This window comes from Mus caroli, unplaced genomic scaffold, assembly GCF_978045245.1.
Source record: "Mus caroli unplaced genomic scaffold, Mus_caroli_1 scaffold_2, whole genome shotgun sequence".
In the NCBI taxonomy this organism is placed as follows: domain Eukaryota; kingdom Metazoa; phylum Chordata; class Mammalia; order Rodentia; family Muridae; genus Mus; species Mus caroli.
Genome location: NW_028227257.1, coordinates 157,800,527 through 157,824,562, shown reverse-complemented (window position 1 = coordinate 157,824,562; position 24,036 = coordinate 157,800,527). Strand labels below are relative to the sequence as shown.

General features: G+C 37.0%; 1 protein-coding gene and 1 pseudogene across 1 annotated transcript in view; both read left to right on the top strand.

The window, feature by feature from the left end:
- Positions 1 to 17,998, top strand: part of Yme1l1 (YME1 like 1 ATPase) — a 42,382-nt gene extending 24,384 nt beyond the window's left edge. Inside the window, exons 8-19 of the mRNA XM_021155376.3 lie at positions 896 to 978; positions 2,929 to 3,019; positions 6,901 to 7,053; positions 7,581 to 7,713; positions 8,493 to 8,555; positions 11,643 to 11,755; positions 12,821 to 12,976; positions 13,428 to 13,579; positions 14,799 to 14,925; positions 15,015 to 15,088; positions 15,604 to 15,690; positions 16,948 to 17,998. Coding sequence (XP_021011035.1) covers positions 896 to 978; positions 2,929 to 3,019; positions 6,901 to 7,053; positions 7,581 to 7,713; positions 8,493 to 8,555; positions 11,643 to 11,755; positions 12,821 to 12,976; positions 13,428 to 13,579; positions 14,799 to 14,925; positions 15,015 to 15,088; positions 15,604 to 15,690; positions 16,948 to 17,091 — 1,376 coding nt within the window. The 3' untranslated portion in view covers positions 17,092 to 17,998. The remainder of the gene's footprint in view (positions 1 to 895; positions 979 to 2,928; positions 3,020 to 6,900; positions 7,054 to 7,580; positions 7,714 to 8,492; positions 8,556 to 11,642; positions 11,756 to 12,820; positions 12,977 to 13,427; positions 13,580 to 14,798; positions 14,926 to 15,014; positions 15,089 to 15,603; positions 15,691 to 16,947) is intronic.
- A 266-nt stretch (positions 17,999 to 18,264) lies between these two features.
- On the top strand, positions 18,265 to 23,004 carry LOC110289232 (nucleophosmin pseudogene; annotated as a pseudogene).
- The last annotated feature ends 1,032 nt before the right edge of the window (positions 23,005 to 24,036 follow it).

Below are 24,036 nucleotides of genomic sequence, written 5' to 3'. Positions count from 1 at the left end.
TCTTAGCCCTATATCCTCGTTTGCTTTGGTTCTTCAGTGTGGCCAGTTAATACCAATTTTGAAGAATGAATAGCTGTTTCAAATATATATTTTGTACATTTAGATAGGGATTGATAAAAATAAACATTTTATAATAAATGCTGACTTTAACTCAGTTTCCTAAACAATTTAAGATTTTTTTTTTTTTTTTTTTGGTTTTTCAAGACAGGGTTTCTCTTTGTAGCTCTGGCTGTCCTGGAACTCACTTTGTAGACCAGGCTGGCCTCAAACTCAGAAATCCGCCTGCCTCTGCCTGCTGAGTGCTGGGATTAAAGGAGTGCGCCACCACGCCTGGCCCAATTTAAGATTTTTAATCATATAATTTTAAGATTATAGAAAGAGGCCAGGCGTGGTGGCGCATGCCTTTATTCCCAGCACTTGAGAGGCAGAGGTAGGTGAATTTCTGAGTTCGAGGCCAGCCTGGTCTGCAGAGTGAGTTCTAGAATAGCCAGGGCTACACAGAGAAACCCAGACTCGAAATAAACCAAAAAAAAAAAAAGAACAAAACAAAAAACCAAACAAAAAAACAAAAAACCCAAGATTATAGGAAGAGGAAAATAGCCAGGCATAGTGATGCACGCCTTTAATCCCAGCACTTGGGAGGCAGAGGCAGGTGAATTTCTGAGTTCATTGCCAGCCTGGTCTACAGAGTGAGTTCCAGGACAGCCAGGGCTACACAGAGAAACCCTGCCTTATAACACCCCCCCCCCAAAAGAGGAAAATTGTTACCGAAAATCTTAACTGTTGTTAAACATGGTCTAGAATCTAGAACACTATTTCTTTGATAAAGCTTCCAAGACAGGCAATTTTTCTAGACTTTGAAATCAAATATGCTCAAATATTTTCTTCTTATTAGTGCGCTTCCGGACAACTACAGGACTTGATTCTGCAGTAGACCCTGTCCAGATGAAAAATGTCACTTTTGAACATGTTAAAGGGGTAAGTTAACAATTTTTGCTTTTGTCTTTCTTTCTTTTTTGTTTTTTTCTTATATTTTGTCTGAGTGATACTCTGCATTAGGCTTCCATCTAGTTAAGCTGCCCCCAACTTTTCTTGCAATTTAAAGCTATGAGCTCTGTTTGAATTACAGAAAGTGAATAATTTAGGAAAAGGTTGATATTTAAAATTTGAATAATTACAGGCATGTTAGAAAAAATAATAAACATAATGGCCTCTAGCTGACAAAAAAAATTGAATCATTAATATGGAGCTGTGACCTTTCTATTCTGACTGAGAGATGCTGTAGTGATTAAGCGTACTTACTGGTCTTGACAAGACGTATGTTCAGTTCCAGTTACCCACAGGTAGCTCACAACTGCTTATAACTTTAGTTCCAGGGAATCCCACTCATCTTCTGGCCTCCATGAGCACCTGTACTCAGCATGCACATACTCTACACAGGCATACGTAATATTAAAAATTAAAGCACATCTATCTATCTACCCATCCATCCATCCATCATCCATCCATCCATCCATCCATCCATCCTTCGTCCATCTATCCACCCACCTATTTACCTACCTACCTATCTATCTATGTAGGTTTTTCAAGATGGTCTTTCTATGTAACAGCCCTGGCTGTCCTGGAACTCACTCTGTAGACTAGCTTGGCCTCAAACTCACAGATCCACCTGCCTCTACCTCCTGAGTACTGAGATTATAGACATGCGGCATCATGCCTGGTGATAAAGTAAATCTTTAAAAAAAAATGAATTCTTGTTGAAGCTGTTTTTGGTTGGAGTATATATAAGTTTTTTGCTTCAGTGGGGATGAGGCAATGTCTGAGTATAGAACCAGAGATAGGCTGGCAACTAAACCACAGAACTGAGTAAATTCTGACAAAATTTAAGTTCATGTGAGCAAACTAACTTGGTAGAATTTACCATAATAGGTTTGCCATTGCACAGTTTTTCCACATTTTCTAAACTTACATAATAATCATTTCTTGCCCAGAATTTTTGAGTATGCATGTATATATAGCACTGCTTCCAAAATATAAGAACTGTTTAGAATATTATTATCTTGATGCTGTTAACTCAACCCAGTAGCTCTCCTATTGCTCAACTAGAGATATTTTTGCTACAGAGAGTGGGGGCAGATAATGTTTATTTTGAGAAGTAAATGGTATCTCTTACTTTATTCTTAGACTTTAAAATGACCATTTACTCATTATTTTAAGTAAGATATTTTAGTCTTTCACTATGCAGTGTCCTTGGGTTTTCTTAGAAAAGGAACTCATTCAGGTCTTTTTGAAATTTAACATATTTGCTTAAAAGTACATACATAATAAATGTCAAGAATGAGCACATGTTTTTCATCATTTTCCAGCCCAACAAAGAACATTAGAACCCCACAGCCTCCCAGAAGCCTCTTCTGTTACTGTCTCCATCAGTGAGAGGAGAGTCACTTTCTGTCAGACACTTCACTTTGCTTCTACTTTTCTATTCTAATAGCTAGAGTACACACAGAATGTCCTGTTTTGTACCTTCCTTTGCTCAGTATGATGTTCTTGGTTGAGATCTAGCCATGCTGTACCCATGGAGTTGTAGTTCATATACTTTTGGGAAATTTTCTAGAAATAGAATCGTGACCTAAACAGTTTAGATTTTTCAGATTGCCCTTTGTCTCTAAGCTGTGATCTTCCTAATAGTTTGAGTTTAAGCCTGACTTGTTTCTCCTGAGTAAAGATGAGAATGTCAAAGGACCTTTGTTGGCAAAATAAGGATGCAGTGTAATTAGAAATAAGGATTGACAGAAAACCTTTAGTGTGTTAAAAACACTTTTCACTGAAAAAGGCCAAGTTCACTCAAACCTACATTAAATATATGATTACCTAAAGATAATCTTTGATAGTCTAACCATTATTTATTTGGTAAATTGACTGTTTAAGGTGGAGGAAGCCAAACAAGAATTACAGGAAGTGGTTGAATTCTTGAAAAATCCACAGAAGTTTACCGTGCTTGGAGGTAAACTTCCCAAAGGTAAGAGATTCTCCCTCTTATCATGATTTGGTGTAAAACATAAAGTAATATATTACAGATCTTATTTGATAATATTATAACTGATAATTCCTAATAATTGTTTTTTAAAATATGTGCCTATTCTACACATAAAGTTCTATGACTTCTTTTTTTTAATATTTTTTTTATTATGTATTTTCCTCAATTACATTTCCAATGCTATCCCAAAAGTCCCCCACACCCACCCCCCCACTTCCCTACCCACCCATTCCATTTTTTTGGCCCTGGCGTTCCCCTGTACTGGGGCATATAAAGTTTGCAAGTCCAATGGGCCTCTCTTTCCAGTGATGGCCAACTAGGCCATCTTTTGATACATATGCAGCTAGAGTCAAGAGCTCCGGGATACTGGTTAGTTCAGAATGTTGTTCCACCTATAGGGTTGCAGATCCCTTTAGCTCCTTGGGTACTTTCTCTAGCTTCTCCATTGGGGGCCCTGTGATACATCCAATAGCTGACTGTGAACATCCACTCCTGTGTTTGCTAGACCCCGGAATAGTCTCACAAGAGACAGCTATATCTGGGTCCTTTCAGCAAAATCTTGCTAGTGTATGCAATGGTGTCAGCGTTTGGAAGCTGAATATGGGATGGATCCCTGGCTATGGCAGTCTCTAGATGGTTCATCCTTTTGTCACAGCTCCAAACTTTGTCTCTGTAACTCCTTCCATGGGTGTTTTGTTCCCAATTCTAAGAAGGGGCACAGTGTCCCCACTTTGGTCTTCATTCTTCTTGAGTTTCATGCGTTTAGCAAATTGTATCTTATATCTTGGGTATCTTAAGTTTTTGGGCTAATATCCACTTATCAGTGAGTACATATTGTGTGAGTTCCTTTGTGATTGTGTTACCTCACTCAGGATGATGCCCTCCAGGTCCATCCATTTGCCTAGGAATTTCATAAATTCATTCTTTTTAATAGCTGAGTAGTACTCCGTTGTGTAAATGTACCACATTTTTTGTATCCATTCCTCTGTTGAGGGGCATCTGGGTTCTTTCCAGCTTCTGGCTATTATAAATAAGGCTGCTATGAACATAGTGGAGCATGTGTCCTTCTTACCGGTTGGGACATCTTCTGGATATATGCCCAGGAGAGGTATTGCTGGATCCTATGACTTCTTTTTAATGAGATATAATGCTTCTCTTAATACTTGGCTGTATATTTACCAAAAAGGATTTTTTTAATTAAAAAAAATTTAAAGTTTATGTATGTGGTATTATTTTGCCTGTGTGTATGTCTGCCTACCCCGTGTATACCCAGATGCTAGTAGAGGGAAGAAGAGAGCATCAGATTCTCCCAAGATGAGTTATACAGGTTGTGAATTGCTATGTGGGTGCTGGGAATTGAAACTGGGTTGTCTAGAAGAGAATCCAGTGCTCTTAAATAGTGAGCCATCTCTCTAACTTGACATAAAGATATTTTTTTTTCTATAGCATTGGTATAGTTAAGACTAGCACTTTTACATGGATTTAGAATTGTTAGCTTCTCTGTTTATACACAAAATTCATCATTTGTTTTAGTCTCAATCTATTTAATGTCACCCCCATCAGGGTCAGGCATGAATCCAGGGTCACACTAAGCACTGATGTTTTTGGTCTTGTTTTTGATGTTTTGTATGGGAGATCAAACTCACTTACCTTGTGCATAGTTGCTAAGGACCATTAAAACTGAACTATACCCAACTCTTTGGGTGTTTTGTTTTGTTTTTCAATATATATATGAGAAAAATTTTGAAGTTTTTTGTTAAGTGAAACTATGGAAATTGTACTCAAGATCTTTGTAACTATAAAGTCAAAATGGTAATTATTTTTAGCATGTGTACTTTTATGTAAACATTTATATGATTTTCTTTTTCTACTAAAAATGGCAGTTTGATGACCACTTTAACCCAGGTTTTGCCCTTCAGTCTGATTGTTACTTAGAATAAATTTGTAAGGGATAGGTGGGTCTATATCTCAGTTTGTATGGTGCTTATCCATTATGTCTAAAAGCTCAAGATTTGATTCCCCCATGGTAGAAACTGAGCCTGTAAACCCAGCCTGTGTGTGGGAGGTAAAGCAGGTATTGCAGTAATTTGAGGTTATCCTCAATAATCAGAGACTTAACTTTATATTTAAAAAAAGGGAACAGATTTCTAGGAATAGAAGTTCTATGTTAAAAGTTATAATTTGTTTTTGTTTGTTGTCTTTAAAGGTTTGTTTCAGGCTTGTAGTTTTAGAGGTTTCATTCCACAATCCTGATCCATCATTGAGGTTTGAGGTGAGGCTAAGCATTACAGTGCATGGTAGCACAAAGCTCCTCATCTCACAGTAGAGGGCTGAGTGGAGAAGGTGGTTTGGTGTAGTAGACACAGCCTATCCTTCGAAGGCAAGCCTTTGCATGTGTGGCTCAGAATAAAAGACACAGTCTATCCTTTGAAGACATAACTATTAATGTGGAACAGGACTGGAGATAAAATCCACCCTTCAGTGGCCCATCTCTTTTCACTAGCTTCTGTCTCTTTTAAGTTTTGACAGTCTTTCAGCAGTAGCTTAGGCAGACCTTTAGCAGGCAATTAATTGATAGGTGTTTCAAATGATCCAGACTGCAGTTTAGGGCAAGATTTTAGACTACTGGGAGCATCTCTTCTGGGAAAGTAGGAGAATGTTCCCAAAACTTTTCCCAGTTAGAGACACAGTGATATAATATCATAGAGAGAATATTTAAAACTGTAATTACACTTTATTTCTAATAAAGCGTTATTATAAATTTATGGAAAAATTTTGAGATATATACTAAAATGTATTAAGTTAATACTGATAAGCAACTTAAGCCAGTTAGGTATCACTAAAGCACGGTAATACTGTGTGACCTTCATGCTGCTTTTTAGCTTGTCTATACTTTTTAAAAAATGTTAAAATTGCAACATCACTGCAGCTTTATTGCTTTTTAATGTAATTTATAAAAGTTATATACAAATAAGGGATTACCTTTTTCCAACTTACTATGGGAAAGCCTTACTGTTATGAGAACTTAAATATTTGGGAAACCTTGGAATAATAGCAGTTAACATTTATGTATTATCAATATAGACCCAACAGTATTTGACATTTTGTCAAATAATTTTTCTGTATTTGCCTATATGCATTCATTTCTCCCTTGAACATAAGAGAGCTATAACTATCAACTGTGTCACCTGCATGTAGAGATGCTGCTCTAGTCTTATCTAACTCAGCCCAAAATAGCATTATTTGTTTAACATTGGCTTCTCTTGTTTTGTTTTTAGTTTATACCTTATGTCTCTAGAAAATATTTTTTTTCCTAGAAAATATTTTTAGTCTTTTATGGAAGTTATTTATCATTTCATTTATATTTGGCTGTTTATTTTTTAGTATGAATTTTATGTTGTTATAAATTAATCCGTATTCCTTTGTCTTAGTACTCTTTTCTTGTCTTGCTTCTTGATATGTGAATTTTACACATACACACACACACACACACACAGTTTGTTTGAGATAGACTCATTCTGTTCCCCCTGGCTGGCCTGAAACTACTGTAAAACAAGGTTCGTTCTGAATTCACAGAGATCCTTTTGCTTCTGTCTCCCAAGTGCTAAGATTAAAGGTGTGTACAACCTCTCCTTGCTACAAATAATATGTAAATGGTATAAGAAAATTAGTGGTAGAGAAAATTTTAAAATGGAACATAAACAGAAACTTGTTGGTTGTTTTTTCTTTTTGTTGTTGTTTGTTTGTTTTTGCCATGTTTGGCAATATTGAACATTACTGTTAAAACAATGAATATTTGTGATAGAGGTTCTTATTGAGGGATTTAAAAATTAATGACTTGTTCTTGTCTCTTTTTCTTCTAGGAATTCTTTTAGTTGGGCCACCAGGAACAGGGAAAACACTTCTTGCCCGAGCTGTGGCAGGAGAAGCTGATGTTCCTTTTTATTATGCTTCTGGATCAGAATTTGATGAGATGTTTGTGGGCGTAGGAGCCAGCAGGATCAGAAATCTTTTTAGTATGTTTGGTGTATATTTTAAACTGTTTGAGAAACAGTAATGTTTTATTTATCCGTTCCTTGATAATTGGCTTTAGTTTCAGGTAACTTAATGAAGCTATGTGCTTTATTTAAACAATTTTACTTTGTACATATGTGTGAAATATATACAAGGTAAATGTTCTCCTCTACCTTTTTGGGGGGTTCAGGAATTGAACTCAAGCCCATTTGCTACTGAGCTATCTTACTGGCCCTGCATTCTTTTCTAATATAGACTAAACAATCATAAGGCCTGGTAGATGTGCTAGATGAAGTTAGGGACTGTTGATGTTGAAAAATTCTTGAGTTTTTTTGTTTTTTTTATTTTATTTATCAATTCTGTAGCATGTAATTAATATTTATTAGCTTTAATTCTAAATATATTAATTTGTATAAATAGGAAGAGTGGAAAACCAGTTCTTAAACATGATAGTCTTACAGTTTTTAATATTTTTATGTTCAAAAAGTGTTGATTTCTTTCGTTATTTGAATATTTTTTGTTTTCTTAGGAGAAGCAAAAGCAAATGCTCCTTGTGTTATATTCATTGATGAATTAGATTCTGTTGGTGGAAAGAGAATTGAATCTCCAATGCATCCGTATTCAAGGCAGACTATCAATCAGCTTCTTGCTGAAATGGATGGGTAATTGAGTCTTGGTTAAATATAATAAAATATTTTGAAAATTAGCATTTATCCTATTTTAGTGGCAATTTAGAGTAACAGGTACCTTCCATTATTTGATATTTGCAAAGTTGGCTTTATGCAAATTCTTCTCATGGAAGATTTGGTAAAATTATATAGATATTAAATGTTATATATGTTTAGGTAACAGTCAAATGTAAGTAGTCAAATTTTTCTTTGAATATTATTTCCCTTACTAATTGATGTATCAACTCCTCTCATTTGTTTATTCTTTCATTCTAGTTATAAGTGGGAAACTGATTCAAGGTCAAACTGGTTGATTTAAAGAAAGATATGGAGTATAGGTATAGCTTAATGGTGAATCTTTTACTGCTAGTATATATGAATACCTGAATTAGGTCCCCAGTGCTGACTCATATACTCCCCTCCCAACATACATAAGGGATAATACACTAGTTTCTGTATAGTTGATGACTGAAAAGGAAGAAAGATTGCCCTGAATAAATTATCTTAATGTCAGTATAAGACATTTTGACTAAATAAAGGTCGTGTATCATATAATTTGAATTGATAAAGTTAAAAATAATGTTTCAAAATTTAAAGAGGAACCCGGCCTTTTTTTGTCAGTTTTCTTTCCTAAGGAACAGTTGGTTTGTGATGTATGTAACCACTGGTTTATTATCAGCTAAGGCTAGCAAAGAGCAGTGTTGTATACAGGTATTGTTACATGTAAGCCATATTCAGTTTTCAGTGAAATGGTACTTTTTTTCTCTCTCTAGTTTCAAACCCAATGAAGGAGTAATCATTATAGGTGCCACAAATTTCCCAGAGGCATTAGATAAGTAAGTATGAAAAGAAACATTCTGTGAAGAATATGTGCTACAACATTGTATTAAGAAAAGCCTACCACAAAATAACTCATACAGTTCCGTTTATAGAGAATATTCAAAATATGCAAATCCAGAGATAGATAGTGACTGCTAAAGGCTTGGAGAACATGACCTAATTACCAGTGGACATAAAATTCTTAAGGAAGAAAATAATTCTAAAATTATTTCAAAGTGACGTTTAATATATTAGGTTTTACAAATATAATAATGATTTGCAAATAATTAATAATTAAATAAGTAAATAATAGTAATATATTAAACCTGGGTGGCTTACTTACTTTGACTTTAGAACTGTTAGAATTACTGCTCAATAATACTGAAAACATATATCACATTTAAACAGAAAGCAATTTAAAAATACAAATTTATAGCATTAAAGGTTTGTCTTGGGGGTGAGGCTAGAGATGGCCCAGTGGTTAAGAGAGCGTACTGAGCTTGCTGTGGATCTGAGTTTTGTTCCCTTTACTCAGGCTCTCCAGCGTACAGCACTATATAACTCCAGCCCTCAGGGATTGAGCATTTTCCTTTGGCCACTGTAGGCATGCCTCTTCCATATTTAGAAACAAAAATGAGGTTAAACTAAGTAAAAAACTTATATGAGTTATTTTTTATTTGATTAGTAGCTTGTCTTTTTTGATATAACAGTCCAGCACTTTAGATAACAATTAAGAAGGGAGTATGTCTTTTTTAAAATAATTGCTTTATTTATTTACTTATTTATTTTGACTTTTATTAAGCTTTTATTTTTGAGATAGGTTCTTGCTATGTAGTATAGGCTAGTTTTACATTTGCTTCTATTCTTCTGCCTTAGCTTCCCAAGTGCTGGGACTATAAGCATGTACCATCAAGTTGTGACTTCAAAAAATGACTATAAAGCAAATGCCCGAATCATAAACAATATAACAATTATTAGTTCATTAAATGATGAGTTCCGAGGGTACTTCCCTATCAAGTCTCTTCTTCCTAGAGCACTCTAGATCGCAATTAAAAAGGGAGGGTGTCTTTTTAAAGATAATTGCTTTTTTTTTTTTTTTGAGATTATAATTACATCATTTCCCCCCCCTTCTCTTCCCTTCCTTCAAGTCATCCCCTGTAACTCCCACCCCCAACTAGGCTCCTTTCTAAGTCCATTGTCTTTGTTTTTGTTTTTTCAGCTTGTGTGTGTATACCTAAATACATAAGTACAACTTGTTCAGTGTGTGTAGTGTTACTTGTATGTGTATGTCTTTTATGGCTGATGGATTGGAATGCTCTTCCCTGGTTAAGACTTGCTCCTGTTCTCAGCGATTTGACTTACATGTAGTTCTTTGTCTAGGGATGAGACTCGATGAGCTTTCCCCCATCCCCATTTGCATAACATAGCATCACCGTTTTTTGAGGTCATGTTTAGGCAGCCACGTTAGTGAGACTTGAGTGTCGCTTCTGACATTTCTAGGAGATAGTTTTACAACAAGCTCCATGACTCTTTGTCTTTTACAGTCTTATCATCCCCTCTTCCAAAATGATCCCTAAGCCATAGGTGTAGGAGTTGTGTTCTCAATTTATCTGTTGGGACTGGGCTCTACAATTTTTGATTAGGTATAGTTTTCTATAGTGGTCTCTGTCAGTTACAGAGAGAAGTTTCCTCGATGAGGGGTGAAGACAACTCTTATCAGTGGCTATAAGGACAAATATTTAGAATGTATTTAGGGATTGTGCTGGTTTGGCAAAATAGCAGTTATAGGTTCTCCTCTAAGATCCTTACTATCCCTGGGTAGCTGGCTAGCTTTTCAGCACCAGGAATGATTTCTCTCCTGTCGAGTGGATTTTAAGTCCAATAAAAGAGCTGTTGGTTACTATTGAAGTGTGCCTGCCTTTACTGAGCTCTTGGGGTTAGTGTGCCAGGCTGGTTAATATCGTGTTTCATAGGTATCATACTTGGGTAGGACTGCTGGTTGCTTCTCTCTTTGGAAGCTTTCATGGTGCCTTCTAATATGAAAGCTAGACTTCAGGGAAGAGGCACTCCAGTCAGTTCCAGCTCAGAGGTCTCTAGATCCTGTTTCTGAAGTGCATGTACCTTCTTCCATACAGTCTTATTTTCCACCTCTGCTGGGGCAGGCTAGGACAATCGCTGTTTTATAATGTTTTGGGAGTCTCTTGGACAACACAGACCAACAAACTCATGCCCGGTGTTGAGGCTTTTTTCTCTCTCTCTTTCTTTCTTTCTTTCTTTCTTTCTTTCTTTCTTTCTTTCTTTCTTTCTCTCTCTCTCTCTCTCTCTCTTCTTTTCTTTTCTTTTTTATGCTCTCTGGTTCTTTGGGGAAGTATCAGCAAACTAGAAGGGAGACACAGACTTACACATATTATAGATATGTTTAGGCAGACAGTTAAAATATGCTGGGTATCTTGCCACACCCCTTTAATCTCAGCATTTGGAAGGAAGAGACAGGCAGATCTCTGTGAGTTTGAGGCCAGCCTGGGCTACATATTGAGTTCAAAAACTATTGTGACTATATAGAAACCCTGGCTAAAAAAGGCGTATATCATTAGTCAAAAAAAAAAAAAATTCTATGATAGACTGATATAGAAACCATGCATCCAGTTGAAAGTCTTCAGATGTGAGTACCTAACCTGAAATAACTGCACAAACTAGGAAATTATAAAAGGACCATGGAGAGGAGCTACAGCTGCAATAGAGAGGAACATAGTAGGGAACGAGTGATCCGAAGGGTCTCTAAATAGGGAGAAGAGAGAGAATGCTACCTTAGTGGCACATATAATATCCATGGGAACCTTTCTCCTTCCTTCTATTCATTGTTATTTCACACCAGGTTAGACTACGAAGTCCTGGGCCTCCTTCCTTAGCTTCTTGAGTTTTGAGACTATGGGTGTGGGTGTGTAGTTCCTGTGAGCCTTGACTTATGACTTCTGAGCTCCTGAGGGAACTGTCTGAACATTTACATTCAGAATTCTTTGGTTGTCATTGTTTTCCCATTATGTGTTGAATGTGTACTAGCATCTTTGGCTTATTAATTTATATACTTTTCATTTTTCCCCCAGTGCCTTAATACGTCCTGGTCGTTTTGATATGCAAGTTACAGTTCCAAGGCCAGATGTGAAGGGTCGAACTGAAATTTTGAAATGGTATCTCAACAAGATAAAGTTTGATAAATGTGAGTCCAATTTCTTAATTCAAATACTGTTATTCCTGATTCAGGAAAATGGAAATATCTAACCATTCTGTTTGGTCCTCATTTGGACCTTTATGGTCTTTTATATCTCAGACCAGTTAATTTTTTGCTCCTCTTTATACCCATTTAAATGTGTGTGCTTCAGTATGTGTGTGTGTGTGTGTGTGTGTGTGTGTGTGTGTGTGTGTGTGTGTACAGGATATTATCTTATTCTTGTATCCCGATTCCAAAGGAAATTTGGTTTGGGGTTTATGGACATGCATATATGTATGTGTGTGTTAAATGCATGTATATATGACCATGTATGTATGATTTCAAATCAAAATGTAAAATACAAAAATAGGCTCCATTTAGGAAGAAAACAAACTATGAAACAAAGGCATATAGAAATATGGAACGCTTGAAAGCTGCAGGGTTTTCAAGGATATTTCCCATCACAGGGAGAGGCCAAGGTATTTCAAGGTGAAATTTTAGAGAAAACAATTTGAACTGTGGGCTTGCATTTTCATTTGTGGCCAGGCTTGATATAATGTAGAGTGTATCTAAGATATGTTTATTTTTACCTTTTATGTGTATAACTGTTCTGTCTGCATGTATTTATTTTTTACTATATGTGTGCAGTACCAATAGAGGCCAGAAGAGGAGCTGCCCTGTGGGTGCTGAGAACTGAACCTGGGTCCTCTGCTAGAGCAGTTGGTACTCTGGGACAACTCTCTAGGCCCAGCATTGGTTATATTTCGAGTTTCTAATTCCACTTCAGTAACTGCTTTTTGTTTTGTTTTCAGAAAGCTAGTAAAACTTGGACCTCTTCTGGAAGCTTTTATTTTTGAAATGATAATTTATTGTTATTAATAATATTAATTATTACTAATTAATAGTAATTAATAACATTAACTTAAAATGGTATATTTTGTTGTTTTAGTTTTCAGATACGTGTTTTAGGTTGTAATTTGGAGTAATTGTGTTCTTTGTACCTTCACAGTGTAAGTTGACTGGAAAGAGCCTGTATTCACTGATAGAGATGTATTATGTTCTCTTTCTCTATAGCTGTTGATCCAGAAATCATAGCTCGAGGGACTGTTGGGTTCTCTGGAGCAGAGTTGGAGAATCTTGTGAACCAAGCTGCACTAAAGGCAGCAGTTGATGGAAAAGAAATGGTTACCATGAAGGAACTAGAGTTTTCCAAGGATAAAATTCTAATGGGTATGTCTTCCTTCTTCACATCTTCTTTTGCAGTTCATCTTTTTCTTTGTTTTTACTCTGTCTTATCTTTTTATTTTTGAGACTGACTTTCATTCTATATTCCAAGCTGATCAACTGGCTCTCACCTATCAGGCTGGCTGGGAACTTTAGCTAGTCATCCTGCCTCAGCCTTCTAACCACCATTGCCTCCATCCTCCATATGGAGTACATGCGTGTTCTCTCTCTGTCTATCTCTGTCTCTGTCTCTCTCTCTCTTCCCTCCCACCCCCGTGTATTGTGTGTGTGGTTTATCTGTTGACTTTCTTCTTACTACAGAGACTCATGGTCTAACCTGAAACTTACTATTCTCTTGCCACTGGAGTGGTAGGATTATAGGCTACCATATGCAGCCTATACTGTGTATAGTATAGTATATAGTATAGTATACTGTCCTATATGTTGCTTATCTTAGGACCAGAAAGAAGAAGTGTGGAAATTGATAACAAAAACAAAACTATAACAGCCTATCATGAATCTGGTCATGCTATTATTGCATATTACACAAAGGATGCAATGCCAATCAATAAAGCTACAATCATGCCTCGAGGGCCAACACTTGGACATGTAAGTTTTTTTCTTTATTATATATTTTCTTTATTTACATTTCAAATGCTATCCTGAAAGTTCCCTATGCCCTGCTCCCCTACCCACCCACTCCCACTTCTTAGCCCTGGCGTTCTCCTGAACTGGGGCATATAAAGTTTGCAAGACCAAAGGGCCTCTTTTCCCAATGATGGCCGAATAGGCCATCTTCTGCTACATATGCAGCTAGAACAACGAGCTCTGGGGGTTCTGGTTAGTTCATATTGTTGTTCCACCTATAGGGCTACAGACCCCTTCAGCTCCTTGGGTACTTTCTCTAGCTCCTCCACTGGGGGCCCTGTGTTCCATCCTATAGATGACTGTGAGCATCCATTCTGTATTTGCCAGGCACTGGCATAGCCTCACTCGAGATAGCTATATCAGGGTCCTTTCAGCAAAATCTTGCTGGCATATGCAGTAGTGTCTGGGTTTGGTGGCTGATTATGGGATGGATCCCCCGGTGGGGCAGTCTCTGACATGTAAGTTTCTTATAGCCCTTCCTCACCCCTCCTCCCTTTGAGACAGGTTTTCTCTTCTCATGTAGCTCAGATTGGTCTAGAACTCTCCATGAACTTGTGGTCTCTCTAGAACTTGTAATCCTCCTGCCTTGCCTTCACAAATCCTGAGAACACATTTGAACCACCTTGCTTAATATACCTCATTTTCTTCTTTTAAAATTCACTTTCAAATACAGCTTTCTAGAAGCATATATAAGAGATTGCAAATTCCTAATGATTTTTATCCCTTTTGATTTTGTGAACAACACTGAAATACGATCCATGTGCTGTAATTTTCTTTCAAATTGGTTTCATAATGTATTTCAGGTGTAAACATATTTATATTAAAATGCAATGGAAGAGTCACTATTGACTATAATTTTTAAATATCTAAGTAAGCTACTACACATAAAGACACATTATATGTTATAGTGGCTGGTTTCATAGTTCCAAGATATTTGTTAGTACATGTTTCATTCTTGAATCTTATATGTTTTTGTGCAGCTAGGAAAAAGCCCTCTTGCAGCATTATGCACCTATTGTTTTTCATGTTGGTTTTGTCATTGAGTTATTTGCTGACCATGCTCTTGGCTTTCAGCATTATCACACTGTATGAGGGAGGAAATGAAATAACTTTAGTTATGAATGTAAACTTATTTCAGAAGTGTGTCTGAATGCTTTTCCATTGTTATTAAATTGTATAGGTGTCACTGTTGCCTGAGAATGACAGATGGAATGAGACCCGAGCCCAGCTGCTTGCACAGATGGATGTTAGTATGGGAGGGAGAGTGGCAGAGGAACTCATATTTGGAACTGATCATATTACAACTGGTTGGTTTTTGATAAGAGTATTTTCTTCAAGTTTTTAATATTCATTCTTTTAAAGATATTTCAAATTATGTTTATTTTTTTTAATCTAGGTGCTTCTAGTGATTTTGATAATGCAACAAAAATTGCTAAGAGGATGGTTACCAAATTTGGAATGAGTGAAAAGGTAGTTGGATTTACCATGTGGTCCTTTGATAGATTTATGAGTTGATAACATTCTTTTCCTTGTCTGATTCCTAATTTGTTTATGACTTATTCTAAGCACTGCTCTGACTAGTAATAGTTTTTTTTTCTGCTTAAACATCATGAACTAATAAGAAACTATAAAATAAATTATTTAGCTCATCTTTCTAAACTTTCTATTTTACATTTTCAGTATTTCACATTCCTACTTTATCATTGCTGTCCATGAGGCACAAGAAGTGAATTGCTATATTTGGGAGAACTGCTAGGGTTTTCTGAGAAGACACTTAAAAGAATTTAAACTTTTATATCCTATTCATGTTTGCTACTTTGTTTTGTCTTTATGGTTTCTAGAGAATGACACTTAATTGCACTCAACATTTTATGTTGCATTTTTTTGTCTCACACTGCCACATATATTTGTTTATATATAGGCTGTTACTTACTGTGCTCCATTTCTTGATAGTAATTTGTTTAATTTATCCCCTTTGATATTAGCTTGGAGTTATGACCTACAGTGATACAGGAAAGCTAAGTCCTGAAACTCAATCAGCCATTGAACAAGAAATAAGAATCCTTCTACGGGTAATATTTTTCTGAGCTTGATTTTTTTTTCTTTAAATTGTTATTTTTTTAATACAAAATGTGCCCAAGAATTTTTAGAAATGATAATAAGGGAGGTATTGTTCATTGGTAGAGTGTGCTTGTCTAGCTTATGAAATGCCTTGGGGTTTAATCCCCAGCACTGCAAACAAAAATGAGTGATGATAACTAAGGCTTTTAAATCTCACCCTGCAAAATGCAGCAGGCGAAGACATACTGAGTGTGTTCAAGAGATAATGATGAAGATTAGGGAATGTAGATCAGTTGCTAGGGATTGCCTAGCATGTACAAAGCACTGGGTTCAATTCCAGGCACCACAGAAACTAGTCCTGTGAGCACATGCCTTAATCTTAGCACCTAGAAGGTAGAAGCAGGAGGATTGAAAGTTCGGGGTCACCTTTGGCTTCATAGTACATTTGAAATTATCTTCAAAAAAATGTAGACTTAAAACATGAGATATCAGTTATAAAGGTAAGAGAGCAGCTGGAACCATTTTTCAGATTTCTGCCTCTGGTAACTATATTGTTTATGCCATTAACTGAAGAACATGGAGATGAAACTGGGATGTAAACTGTTGGTGTAGGTAGATTGTTTTTTTCTAATGAGAAGTTAATCAATTTGGACACCATAATGAAGGTTTAAGTTAGAAATGGGTATGTTGGTCTGGAGCTTACTAGAAAGGTTGCTTACATATTCTTAGATACTGAAATTGCTCATCCCTTAAGGTAAAAAGACCTCACTGAGGCACAGTGCCTATTGAATGAGGAATGTAATCAGTATTAATTAGATGGTGTGAAGGGGCTTTGGTAGCAGTATTCAGATGGTTTACTCCTTGGGAGTAGTGTTTTCTGCAAGAGGTAGGCTACTGATGATAGGGAAATGGTGGTGGGAACAGGGAAGCATCTAGCATGAGAGTAAGCAGGTTTCCAAGGACACAGCCAGGCTTTAACTGCTTTGGGGGGTAAAAAAAGAAATGCCTTACTTAGTAGTTAAAACTGACAAAATGAACATTTTGGAAAGGCAAAGGCTCTTTTGAAACATTTTTTGAATTCTTCTATTGTAATACATTGCGTATACTGTTTATATTATGTACAAATAATTTGCATTTTAAACAAAACTTTTAAATGCTTTTGTAAAGTATAAATCAACATGCTTTTTAAACCACATTAGTTTTATATTTTTCTTACCTATGTTTTTTGCATCTCTATACTTTCTTATACGACTTGTTTTTCTCTTCAGGAGTCATATGAACGAGCAAAACATATCTTGAAAACACATGCGAAAGAACATAAGAACCTGGCAGAAGCATTGCTGACCTATGAGACTTTGGATGCCAAAGAGATTCAAATTGTTCTTGAGGGGAAGAAATTGGAAGTGAGATGATAACTCTGTTGATCTTGCTGGTTTTATTACAAGAATATACTTAGTCCTGCAGTCTCCTTTGCAACATTTTCCAACCCCCACTCCTGACTTCGTATATAATTCAAGGATGTGAAACACTTTGTAAATCTTCTGTCCCATTATTTGATTTTGGTTATTCCTGTGATGATACCATTGGAGATTAGTAACTTATAGCAAATACGTGAAAGGATAAATAAAGAGCTGTCAGGATTAAAGAAAGACATTGAAAAATGTCAATCAATCATGTTGAAAGTAAGCAATCATTTTGTGGGTGATTACTCCAAGTGAGTAAAAATTGTGCCTTTATCTATTGGTAAGTTTTTTTTTTTGGAAGGTAAATTTGAAAAGCTATCATCTCCTGATAGTAACATTTCTCTGTGGGGAAAACAAATGCTGTGGATAAATCATTTCTACTTACATCAGCAGAAATGCCATTGAGATGTACTTAATTATGTTCTTGATTGACCTTGTAAAATGGCCTTTAAAAGAAACTATTTGAATTGTAAATATGAAGATATACTCAGAATTTAAATGATTGTAATGGATTAAAAATGCAGCATGTATGCCCATTTTTTCAGATATTACTATCTCACAAGATTTGTTTCAGAACAACAATATTTTATGAAGTAAACAAGTAACATTATATTCTGAATATCTGTATAATTACATTGAATCTCAAAATCAAAATGAAACCAAAAACTCAATTCCTTTCAAAAATGATCTTTCACTGTCACCTTGTCAGAATTGGACGGCTTGTTCCATCTGCACATTACAGGGTTTACAGGTAATTTCATATTCAGATCAGTAGACCATAGTGTGAGTGCATTTTATTGGTGTTACAACCAAGTTACATTCTTGAAGGAACTATTAAAATTACATTGTTTTCTTATTGAGGATGTTTATGGTCCTTATTAAAGAAGATAGATATAATTAAAGGGACCTTGTTACATGATATTTTTGACCTTTTTAAATAATGTTAAATTTTTGATACAATTTCAAAGTGAAAATGTTGATAGAGCTCCATTATATTGATTAAGACTGACAGGTTTTAATTTTCACTGCTTTTTGCTGTCTCCATTGCCACTCATGTTCATGTGTTTGTTCTCTCTCTCTTGTCCCCTCATTCTCTACATATTCATACATACACATATGGAAAACATCAGTGTTTTATCTAACCTGACTCAGACATTTTTACAGTCGCATAGAGTTGTAATTTTCATGTTATAAAACATATCCATTGTAAATATATATACCAAAGACCCGTTTTTTAAAAAAATTGTATAATTACCACAATTAGGTTTTAGGACAATTTTTTTTCAAGCCTTCAAAATTCAAAGTGACTACACAGTTTTGTATCTTGTATTATGTGAAGTTTCAGTTTCTTCACTATTCAACATAAAGTGCTGTTTCACTATCGACATCCAAATTGAATTCCAGTCTCAGTAAATTATATAGCAAGTTTACTGTGGCTTTTGAGTTTTAGTTGGTTTTATTGCTTCTACTTTGTGTGTATGCAAAGACTTTAATAACCAAGTGTAGATATAATTAGCTGGAGAATTTTCTGTTCTATATGTCTGGTAAACCTAGGATATTTCATGAAGTGATTATCAACGTCCTCACTTGATATCACATGAAAGATCACACTTAATGCATCTTGCAGAGTAGCCAACAGTTTTAGGCTAGTGAGCCGCTTATCATTGAGATCAGATTTAGTCAGTAGTATACCAAGTCAGCTGAGTTCTGGTGAAATGAGGATAAGCCTTTTTTATATTTTTCTTGGGGTGAGCTTTTTTGTTGTTTGCTTGTTTTTTGTTGTTTGTTTAGTTTGGAGTCCTTTCCAGAAAGTTCTGTTTTGTAGCCTAGGCTAGCCTCCAACTGACATCCTTCCACCTGAGCCTCTGGGTGCATCATTCTTGGCACACATATCTTATTTACAGGGTCTTTCTTCACCCTGGTTTGAACATGTGACTAGGAGCTGCCCTGAGCTGGCAGGACCACCGAAGAATCATGTTCTGAGTTAAATTTAGTGGTTTTCATGAAGAAACAAGTCATACTTTTTTGTAGGTCTCTTGTTAATTCCTGGAGTCATAGAATGGTTGGTTGTGTTGGTTTCCGTTGAGGTTTGTAGTTGGCTCTTTTCAAATAAAAATGAATTTATCCTGATATATTTTATCAAATTCCAACTGAAGCATTTTAAGGAGAATAATTTTAGAAAAGAATTTTAAGCTTTTTTGAGCTCATATTCAATGCCATCCAAATGCCTGAATTGAATTATGAGAAGTGGTCTCTCCTGTTTCTATCTCCCAGCATGAACACCCACTTAAATAATTCATTGCATGTGAAAATACCTGTTCGCAGCATCATAAGTTGGGAATGATGGAAAAGACAGTTGTGCATTCCTTAGGTTACACTTGCCCACATCTCAACCAGCAGAGCATGAAGATACATGCTCTCTGTGGGGACAAAGGAAGAAAGTACAGAATATGGTTTCAGACTCTAATACTGGGCTTGCACAGATCCCCATGGACACTTTCCTGTGGTGACAGTGAGGTGGTGACTGACTGTAATGGTCATTAGCTCAGAGTAACCTATAGCAACAGGTATGCCTCAGCCCTCAGCAGTCTTGATTCTGTTCCCTCTGAATGCCACATCCAGCCACGGTAGTTCTAGGTTTAGAGTACTTCTGCAGCTCCAGTGATCATGACCTTAAGAATCTTAACAGAAGACCTGGGGAGGCTTACTATGGAATGCCATTTTGCAAAGTTAGGCTACAGAGGTTGGATTCAGCACAGCTTCAGTGAGCAGGCAGTAGATTTTAACCATAAGGACCAGAAACAATTAGAAAAATAGCAAATCAAGATGCAAGTCAAGGTACTACTAGATAATCCTGAAGAAAGGAGAAATTTTAGCTGTCAGTGGCAAAGAATACACAGTACCCCTTCTGAAAATATAAACCTCAAGGTAGTAATTTTGAAATTAGAGCAATTTAATAGATTGAAGTAATTTTTTTTTAATCTTTGTGGAATACTGTGAGTGAAGCATAAAATGGTGGTAGAGAGCAGTAGCAATAAAATTGTGAAAAATCTTACTAATAACACAGCAACCAAAAAGTCCCCTAACATTTGAAAATGAAAAAAATCAGGAGCCAGTGAAAGGACTCAAGTGTAAAGCATTTGTTGCTGGGACTGATGACATTAAGCCATACACATGGTACAAGCAGAGAACCAATTGTTCTTGTAGGGGTTTGTTTTATTAAGTTGACACAAACTGGAATCAACTGGAAAAAGGAGTCTCAAGTTATAAAATGTCTCCATCGGATTGACCTAAGGCAAGTCTTAAGTCTTAGTGATTTGTGATCCGTTTGGAGGACCCAGCCCATTGCAGGTGGTGACATCTCTGCAGGTGGACCTGGGAGGCACAGGGAAGGTTTCTGGATATAAACCTGGAAAGCAGGCTTGTGGTGCAGCTCTCTTTTAGGTTTCTGCTTCTGCCCTTATCTGAGTTCCTGTCCCAACTTCCCTCATCTGCTGTGATTGTGATGGATGAGCCAAATCTTTTCCTCTCCTAGTTAGTTTTGCTTAGTGTTTTATGACACCAACAGAAAAGCCAAGACAACTTGAAGTTTTCCTCTCACCTCTACTGGTGCCCACACATAAACAAATAATTAAGTGTAACTGGAAAATGGAAGAGGAATGAAAACAGGATTTGGGACACAACAGAAAGGGAATGTACATTGGAGCTGTTGAGTTGGGCATAGAAAAAATGGGTTAGAAATTTTATTTGAAGAGGAAATAGCAAACAAAACAAAACAAAACCACTTTTCAACCTGTAGAAAGAGATAAAAGTTATTTTAAGGTACTTTACAGTTACCTGGTTATACAGTGAAATGACAGTGAAGGACAAAAATCAAGAGAAAAGCCGTTCACATGAAGAATATTTTTTATGCCTAACAGTAGGTAGCAGAATCTTGGCAGACGAAGAAAATAGTATAATATATTCAAAGTGCTGAGTAAAACACTGCCTGCCAAGAATATTGCACTCGATAAAGCTGACCTTCAGAAATAAAGCAGCCTCAGACAAAAGCCGTGAGAAGGCATCACCTTCAGACGTGTTGAAAAAAATGCAAAAGGGAGTTGTTTAAACAAAGGAACTTGCTAAGAGTATACTACAAAGTCTGATAAAAGTAAGTTTAGAGCACTCTGGTGGTTGTATTTAAATCCATACTTTTAGGATAGATCTCAACCTTTGTAATACTGTGACCCTCATGACCCCAATGATAAAATTATTTTTGCTACTTTATATTTTTTAGATTTATTTTTATTATATCTTAAGTACACTATAGCTGTCTTCAGACACTCCAGAAGAGGGCATCAGATCTCATTACAGATGGTTGTGAGCCACCATGTGGTTGCTGGGATTTGAACTCAGGACCTCTGGAAGAGCAGTCAATGCTCTTTAACTGTTGAGCCAACTCTCCAACCCCTTGTTGCTACTTTATAACTAATTTTGCTACTGTTATGAATTGTAAATATATTTTCTGATGGTCTTAGGTGGCCCTGTGAAAGTGTCATTGATCCCCAAAGGTATTGTGACTCACAGGTTGAGCTCTACTGTTGTAGATGTTAATAGGAAAATAATTACAATAATTCTTAGGGAATTGTGACAACAAACTACAGATTGGGTGTAAGAAATAGAGGATGATTTTTCCTTATCAAAGTTGTCATCTTAGTTCCTGTCTTGGCTTTTCTTAGTGTTAGGGTTATAACCCTTTCCTTGCCAGGTTGCTATTTTTCATGAATTTTATCATAGCAGTAGAAAGCAAACTGCTAAGTATACAGCAAGTCAAATTAAAAGACTTAAAAAGCAGGCATGATTCCGTACTGCGCCTCTGTTCTGTGGAACAGTAGGCAGTTGTTTTCCATCCAGTTTCTCCCACACTGAAGTGCCCACCTCCACCTCATGGAAGACTCGATGGACATGGACATGAGCCCTCTTATGCCTCAGAACTAATTTTTTGGTTGTGAACTAAAGGCTGACAAAGACTGTCACATAAAGTGGATAGTGATGAAAATGATCACGAGTTATCATTAAGAAACTCAGTTTAGGGGCAGGGACAGAAGATGAATTATTGTAAAGACAAGCAATGAACGATGAAGGCGGTTCAATTAAAGTAACACTGGCAACTTTGAAAATGACTGTACAGCCAACAGCTTCCCTTGGGGGCTTCCAAATAACACCGCCTGTGGTCTGACGGTTGGAGTGTGGTTCAGGGCGCACATTATTAGTAGACAGCACCTAGTAGCTGTAGAGGAAGAGACCGAGAAGATGAAGATGAGAATGTAAAACTCTTAGTCATGTCAGGAAAGTGGTCTGCTCCTGGAGGTGGGAACGAGGCTCCACAGGAAAAGGTAAAACTTGAAGAAAAGGAGGAGGAGGAGAAGAACGGGAAGGAAGGAAGAAGGAGGAGGACAATGAGGAAAAAGATGACAATGATGACGATGACAATGGTGATTTTGATGAGAGGAAACTGAAGAAAAGGTTCAAGTGAAGAAATGTGTACAAGATACCCCGGCCAAAAATGCACAAAAAAATCAAGCTAAAATGGAAAAGACTTAAAACCGTCAATACCAAGATCAAAGGATCAAGAGTCCTTAAAAAAAAAAAAAAAACAGGAAAAAACTAAAACGCCAAAAGGACTGGTTCTGTGGAAGACATCAAGGCAAAAGTGCAAGCAAGTATAGAAAAAGGTGGTTCTTTTCCCAAAGTGGAAGCCAAGTTCATTAATTATCTGAAGAATTGTTTCTGGATGACTGACCAGGAGCTGTTGAAGATTTCTGGCAGTGGAGGAATGTGGGAACTAAAGGGGGCAGGAGAAGAGGGGGGAAGGGAGGATAGTCCATGTCTGGCTAGAGTTCCTCCTATGCTCTGGGCAGGTGGATGCGGGAGGGCTGCCAGATGCTTTCCACTAAGGCCACGGGTGGGCATCTAAGCCGCTGACCCCACTCGTCGGGTTGGGGGTGGTGGACAAGGGGCAGCTCCCGAGGGGAGGGGCAGGGGGGACAGGGAGGGCAGGGAAACATCCCGTCGCCCCGGGGTTATGGGAGAGGGCTGACGAAGAGAGGTTCCCACACAGGTGAGTCTGTGCAGTGGGCCTTGATGAACAGAGACTATGGTTTTAGAGCTGTTATTATAGAAAGGAAGGGGGAAGGAGAGAAGTTAAAAGAGAGAGAGAGGTTAGCCATGGCCAGGAGGAAAGAAGGGGGAAAGGAGAGAGAGAATAAAGGCTAGAGAATAAGAGGGAGAGAGGAAGAGAGAGGAGAGGAGAAGACAGAGGAGTGAGAGTGAGGAGGGGCCAAACAGCCCCTCTTATAGTGGGCTGCTTTATCTTACTGTTGCTAGGTAACTGGGGAGGAGTTTACCATGAAGGTCAGACTACTAACCATGCTTCTTTTGAGGGGCTGAGGAGGTGATAACTTCGAAAGGAGCCTTGAGTTCCAGGAGACATGAGAGAACTTCCGTCCCATGTAGGTGAATTATCACCACCGGGTCCGGGGTTCAGACCTCAGCTTGACTGGAAACCAGACTGTCTGTGTATAGCCCAATGCCCCACGGAGGAAGTCTCTAAGAAAATGGTTTAAACAGTTTGAAATATTCAGTCTTCATTTCTGTAATAGTTGATATCTGGCTGACCTTTTTATAATGCCTTTTTATAATGCTTTTTATAGGTAAAGTGAGAACTTTACCTACTGTGTTTGATAAATGTCCAGGTTCAATTGCCAAGAAGGTGTTGTCTAAAATGCCTGTTTAGTTTTCAAGGATGGAACTTCACCCTTTACTCCGTTTTAAGTGTGTATAGAACATTATGATAGGACATAGTAATAGTGGAGGTCAGATGTGGAAATGGTAGAGAGACACAAATATACATGT